Genomic DNA, 6,760 nt, shown 5'->3' on the forward strand with positions numbered 1-6,760 from the left:
GGGTGATTTCTTTATGATAGCCATTCTTTCTGGGGTGAGATGATATCTCAATGTAGTTTTAATTTGCATTTCACGAATGGCTAGCGATGTGGAGTGACAATTTTATTCTATAAAGACAAATTTTCACAGTGGAGACAAAACTCTCTAAGATAGTCTGACAGACTAGAAAATAGCAATTCTTACCATAGATGAAGGGCTAATCTTTCTTACCATATAAAGAATTGAGGTCAATGACACAATGAATAAATGACAGGTATTTCACAGGAAAAGAAAAATAAATGCCTTTTGTTTTGTTGAGACAGGGTCTTGCTATGTAGGCTTGCTTTGAATTTACTCTGTAGCCCTGGCTGGCCTCGCTTGTTGTGGTGATCCTCCTGCCTCACTCTCAAACTGCTGGGATTATAAATTGCTGGGATCAGAGGCCTAGCTCAAGTGGCTTTTCATATAGGGAAAGATATTTTGTGTTCATGTGTAAGAGACCATAGTTACCATTTTAACCTATCAGAGCAGCAGAAATCCAGAAGTTTGACAGTCTGCTCTGGGGAAATGAGTGCTTATCCACTGTCAGTTGGAGAGAAAACACTACAATAACCTATGGAGAACAGTTTGGCAACATTTACCAAAATTACTGACTTTGATTATAAGTACTCATAAAAAAGCTACAGACATAACCACAGATGGAAACAAGCAGAAAGTACCCTCAAAATAGCACTTTTACAACTACCCAAAAGGCAGACTCCATCTTGTTCCTGCATATAAAGAAACTAATGGTTTACACTTTACTCTTCAGTTACTGATCGGATCTTACGCTATGGAAAGAATTATAGTTCACTGCACCCTAATCTCTAGAAGTATAACTGCTGGTCCTCTTGTTCCCTCTTCCTCCCTGCTGCTTTTCAAGGAACCAGTGCTGAAATGATGGTGCCTAACCAGACTTCATCCATTGAGCGACAGGTACGTCTGCAGACACACCAATGGCCAGGAGTAGGCACCTACCGGAGCAGGAAATGGAATATCTTATCTGCATTTCCCCAAAGGCAGGAAAGACCCCCCAGTGTGCCTGCCCAATTACAAAAGCAAGCTCGCATCCTCATCAGGTTGCATGTGCATGCTAGAAGGGAAAAGCTCACAATGGCCACAGCAAGCAGATTAGTGACCACGAATGAGCTCAAACTTCCGTTAGATCACACATTTCTAAAATTCTAGGTCCAGCAAACAACTCAGATGACTTATCTTGGGGAAGACCCAGCAAAAGTCCAGTTTCTATGGTCATTTCCAACAAATTAAGTCTCCCTGAATTTGGAAAGGGTCATAGGCAGATGATTTTCTTTTCTTTTTCCCCCCATAATTTTATTGATAAACAAATAGCAATGAGACAGTTTCAAATCAAATTGGTAGGATAGTTTCAATAATTCACACATTACATACATTCTTCCTAGTGGTTAACTGCTATACAAGATGCGGACATGATATCCTATTTACAAACACCATTAGAACAAATCCCTCTATTCATTAAGAGAATGTAACTATATATCTATCCTAACCACTTTGAATACACAGATACAAAATGGACATTCATCTGTATCCCTTTTTTTTTTTTTTTGTTTAGTTCCATTATTTGAATATTATAGGTGTGTAAACTCAGTTAAATATTCTAAAAGAGTCCAGTAGCCCATAATAGTATTGGGTCTTCCACTTCACTGGCAATGTCAGAAATTGTTGACCTGAGTCCCCTACAGCTCAACACAACAGCATGGCTTTACTTCTTATATTTCATTTTCATACTTTTCGCTGGATGGTTAAGACCAAGGTAAAGTAGGACCTATGCAACAAGAGTTGTAGCTTTTGGGTCTGATAAGGTCAGTGAAATCCCCTCAGGATTTATCCTGAGATCCTATACCTCAGATTGTAGAATCTTTTGTCAATGTCAGCCATGTGGATGAGTCATGGCTATTGCTTGGCCAATGTGCTCTCTGTGAAAGAGGCAGATGATTTTCTGACTCCAACCTTTATTCTTATTTTTTAGACAGGGTCTCCCTATGTAGTTCAGGCTGGCTTGGAGCTCATTTTGTAGCCCAGGCTGGTCTCCTAACTCCCAATGATACTCCTGCCTCAACCTCCAGAGTGCTGGGATTACAGTTGTTTGTCACCATGCCCGGCTCTGACCCCAACCTTTTACATTCTTAGGCAGAATATGGCTTTTTTGTTTTTAGAATATGGCTTTCATAATGGTGGAAACATCACTCATGAGAAATACTGGCAGTGGAACAGACATAAAAGAGGTTTTGGTTTTCCTTTTTTTTTAGAACTGGGGATTGAACTCAGGCCCTTGTGCTTGCCAGGAAAGTGCTTTTTCTACTGAGCTATCTCCCTAGTTCCTGGTTTTCCTTTTTAGGTAAGAGCCCTGCCACATGGAAATTGAGAGAAGAGTTTAAATTTGTAAAACAAAACAGAATAAAGAGCAACTCCCCTTATTCTTCTATGGAAAAGTATCTCCAGTAAGTTCTATTTAAAGTACAAAAATAAGTTATTTCTTAGAATAAAATGAGACAAGACTGGTTAAAAAAAAAAAAAACCAAACCCTCAGCCAAATCTAAATATATACTCATAGCTTTTATAATTAGTTCCCTAGACTAGATTTAGCCTAATATCTAAGCTACTAAATTTTAATTCCCCTATCAATTCTACAATCAAAATACATGAAATGCTTGTCTAGAAGCTTACTTTTAGGGCTTAAGAGACATGTATACACACACTTTCATAAAGTTCATACTATCAGAGGCTTAAGTGTCAATATTCTACTTTTTATGCATAACGACTCCCCAACTAGCATTTCTGATTAATTAGCCAAAACACAAAAAGCCACTAAAAAAAAAAAAAATAATAAAAAAACCCACTAAAGAGATCCATCGAACCTGAGATACCATTTTTGAAATTCATTAGTCATTCATAAAGCTACATATACATATCCTACATTAAGTACAGCTGTGCTTCACATCTACTTGGCAAAAAAGACTATTTTTGAATTTTAAAATCTCATTACCCTGCCAAGGAACAGAATGACAGTACTCAAGTTTAAAACATTCAACTACTGTATAAGCTTTTCTTTTTTGAGACAGGGTCTCACTATGCAATTCTAGCTGGGCTTGTGCTCACTTTTGTAGCCCCTAGGCTACAAAACTTCCATTTGGCTGGTCTCCAACTTGTAGTGATCCTCCTGTCTCAACTTCCTGAGAGCTGGGAATATAAGTATGTACCACCATACTCAGTTCTGGGGCTGGCACAGCATACAGGTCCGGGGATTGAACTTGGGTCCTTGCACTTGCCAGGTAGTGTTTATGTCTGTGAGTTATCTCCTCAGCCCCTAGATTTTGAATAATGAAACATCTCAAAAAAAGGGTAATTTTTATATCTTTTATTATATCTCGTACATCTGACCAAATCTCTTGGGTCCTAGAGCCAGTGACTGTGTAGCAGACCTACCACACAGCCAGAACAGGTGTATAAAGGTCAGAACTCAGTTGCATGCACAACCTAATCAGTGTCCCGTTAAACCCCATTACTCTCCTTAGCAGACCTTCTTGAGAGGGAGGCACCACAGGGACTCATTCAAACTCAACCTGGGTCCCTTCTGTCTGATCAACAGCCAGATCTATTAAGGCATTATTTATCACAAGGATTTGATTTGGTCCACTCTTAAAAGACCTTACGACTAAGTCAGATAAGAACAGACTTTGCTAGAAATCTAAGGAAACACAAGAGGGCACATATGACCAAGCTTTGGATCAAAGTGGCCATGACAGGAAGGATTCACTGAATTTTTTGGTAGTGGCTTCAACAAGTTGAAACATCAATAGAGCTGTTGTTTCTCTTTCCTATGCTCATGGCAAGTTTGGTGCAAAGACTTAGTCACTACCCCACAGTCTGTACTTGCACAAACACCCTCGTCCTCCCCCAAAGCCTACCCGGTACCTGCATGAACACCCATAGTTCCCTCCAATGCCTGCCCCATACCTGCATGAACACCTTCCCAATGACCACGTCATCATCATCTTTAAACACCGTGCTGAAGACAACCGTGACTCTGTCCTTTTTAGATTCAACATACCTGCAGGGAACAAAACCCAGAAGAGTACACAAAGAATTAGAACAGGGTGTTGTCAATAACTTCATCCCCAAGAAAAACAGAAGGCTAATGTCCTATCTCTCAATCCATAAAACAGGGTACACCAAGGCAGTGCTGGCCTCTACTAGCATTTGAGGCCAACAAAGTCAGTGTAATAAATGGATCCCTAAGCACCAAGGGGAAATTACCAAAGGTGAATTTTACTTAGGTAAGGCATGAAATCTAAGAAGTTGTGATACTTAATTGCATTTAAAAATTTCTTTTTTTTTTTTTTTTTTGCGGAACCGGGGATTGAACTCAGGTCTTTGTGCTTGTCAGGAAAGTGCTTATTCCAGTGAGCTATTTCCCTGGCCCAAAAATTTCATTTCTTTATATGAGATTCACAGTACTGAGATAAAAGTTGCAATAACAGAACCTTGGTCAGCCTTTGCTGACAGATTATATGAGCTATTTGTTTTCTTTACTTGGGGATAGGCAGATGGGTACTAGGAAGAAATCAGAATAGTGGTTCTATTTGCCTTTTTTTTTGGCGGAACCCGGGATTGTGCTTGCCAGCCAAGTGCTTATTCTACTGGCCCCTCTATTTTCTTTTTAATCTTTTTGTCAGTTCTGAGCACGCAGAGATTAGAAGTGGTCTTCCTCATCTACACTGTGGTGTAAAAATTTTTTATGAGGAAAGGTTGGCACCCAGAACCAAGCTTAAGGTCTAACCACAGTCTGCATGGCAGCCTCCCTCAGGCTTTAGCTGTTTTTTTTTTTTTTTTTTTGGCGGAACCAGGTATTGAACTCAGGCCCTGGTGCTAGCCAGGCAAGCTCTCTCAGGCTTTAGGACCACATTCTATACTCACATGGTTTCATCATCCCTATAGTGGATAACTGCCCTGTTCTCTCCTTCCTTGCCCTCTTCTTGGAATTGGAAGTACTTCTCAAAGACAGATGCAAAACAATTTCGCTTCAACATGCCAGCCTGATGCACGATGGAATCCTTGGATGCAGGCAGATTTTCAAGGTCATATAGCAAAGAGACATTGTATCCTGGAAGGGGGAAAATCACCAGCAGTTACACCAACTTTTCAGGGTCTGATGAGGTTTTGTCTCAAAAACTATACTTTCTATCCAAGTAGAATGTTGTCCATTTCTAGCTACTTCGTAAGAGCAAAATAAAGCCTTCATTCTTGCCAGGTGTATTGGTGCTCCCAGTAAGGAGGCAGGAGGATCACCAGGAGTGTGAACCTGCCTGGACTATGTATGTAAGTTCAAGGCCAGCCTGCACTACGTGGTGAGACCTTGTCTCAGAAACAAAAACAAGAGTTGGTCAGATAACTCAGTGGACTAAAGCACCTGCCTAGGCAAGTGCAGGGACTGTGCCAGCCCTGCCCCCAGGGCACTGAGGCATGGACTGAAACTGGGTGTGGTGACATGCCTTTAATCCCAGCACTTGGGAGGCTGAAAACAGGAGGATCACTAGGAGTCCAATTTACATAGCAAGGCCCTGTAGACCTTGTGCTAAATACATTTTAAAAACCTCTTAAAAAAAAAAAAAAAAACAAGGGCTGGTAAGATGGCTCAGTGGTCTAAAGCACCTACTTAGAACAAGCTTAGCAAACCACAGGGACTGCGGTTCAATCCCCCAGCACCACATGCCAGCCAGCCCCGCCCCCTGGTGGGCTGAGCTGGCCACACACAAAAAATAAATAAATAAATAAAATTAAAAAAAAAAAAACAACAAGCATTCATTCTTTGGTACCAGGATCGAACTCAGGACCCTGTGCTTGGTAGGCAGGTGCTTATGCTGCCAAGTTATCTCCCCAGCAAAACTTTCATTCTTACAAAGTTCCTGTAAATACTTACAGCTAGTTAACAAATGCTATTCAAAATTTTAAATCAATACTAAAAATGATTAACTATAAATACAGAATGGGAGGGGCCAGGGAGATAACTCAATAGAGTAAGCGCTTGCCTGGCAAGTGCAAGGGCCTGAGTTCAATAGCGGTTCCGCCAAAAAAAAAAAAAAAAAAGAATGGGGAAAAGTAACAATCTGAGAACTCTGATTAAAAATTTAGTGTTCAATTCTTTATGAAATACCAATTTTTGTCAATACAGAGAAATATAATTACATCTTGTATATTGATTTTTCTCTCCTGGAAACTAGCATTTTTTTGTTGCTTTGTTTTGTTTGCAGATTGCATGGAATTTTTTCCACAGACCTTTATGTTGTCTGTAAAAGAGAAAGCTTTTCTTTAAAAAAAAAAACCTGGGAATTATGGGGCCAGTGACATAGCTCAGCAGTCTAAACATCTGCTTTGGCAGGCACAGGGACCAGGATATGATTTGTGGTCCCCCATGCTGAGTCAGCCCTGCCTCTGCCCCCGGGTGCGCTGAGCCAGCAACCAAGTCTGGGTGCGGTAGCACACGCCTGTTATCCCAGCACTTGGGAGGCTGAAAACAGGAGGATCACTAGGAGGCTAAGGTGTGTAGGGAGACCTTGTACTGACTACATAAAATGACAAAACAAAAAATAAAAACTGGGGATTATGAAATGTATTGCTGGGGTCGGGGAGATAACTCAGTAGAATAAGCGCTTGCCTGGCAAGCACAAGGGCCTGAGTTCAATACCCAGTTCTGGAAAAAAAA

The 6,760-nt window shown here is 40.7% G+C and overlaps 1 protein-coding gene across 2 annotated transcripts in view; it reads right to left on the minus strand.

Moving 5' to 3' along the window:
• Window positions 1–6,760, minus strand: part of Arpc2 (actin related protein 2/3 complex subunit 2) — a 37,396-nt gene that overhangs the window by 8,346 nt on the left and 22,290 nt on the right. For both annotated transcript variants that reach the window (XM_004641344.3, XM_023701403.1), the window contains exons 6-7: window positions 4,975–5,161; window positions 4,015–4,108 (exon numbers count right to left, since the gene is read on the minus strand). In XM_004641344.3, coding sequence (XP_004641401.1) covers window positions 4,015–4,108; window positions 4,975–5,161 — 281 coding nt within the window. The remainder of the gene's footprint in view (window positions 1–4,014; window positions 4,109–4,974; window positions 5,162–6,760) is intronic.

The sequence above is a fragment of the Octodon degus genome, unplaced genomic scaffold (genome assembly GCF_000260255.1).
Source record: "Octodon degus isolate 3935 unplaced genomic scaffold, OctDeg1.0 scaffold00135, whole genome shotgun sequence".
Lineage (NCBI taxonomy): Eukaryota > Metazoa > Chordata > Mammalia > Rodentia > Octodontidae > Octodon > Octodon degus.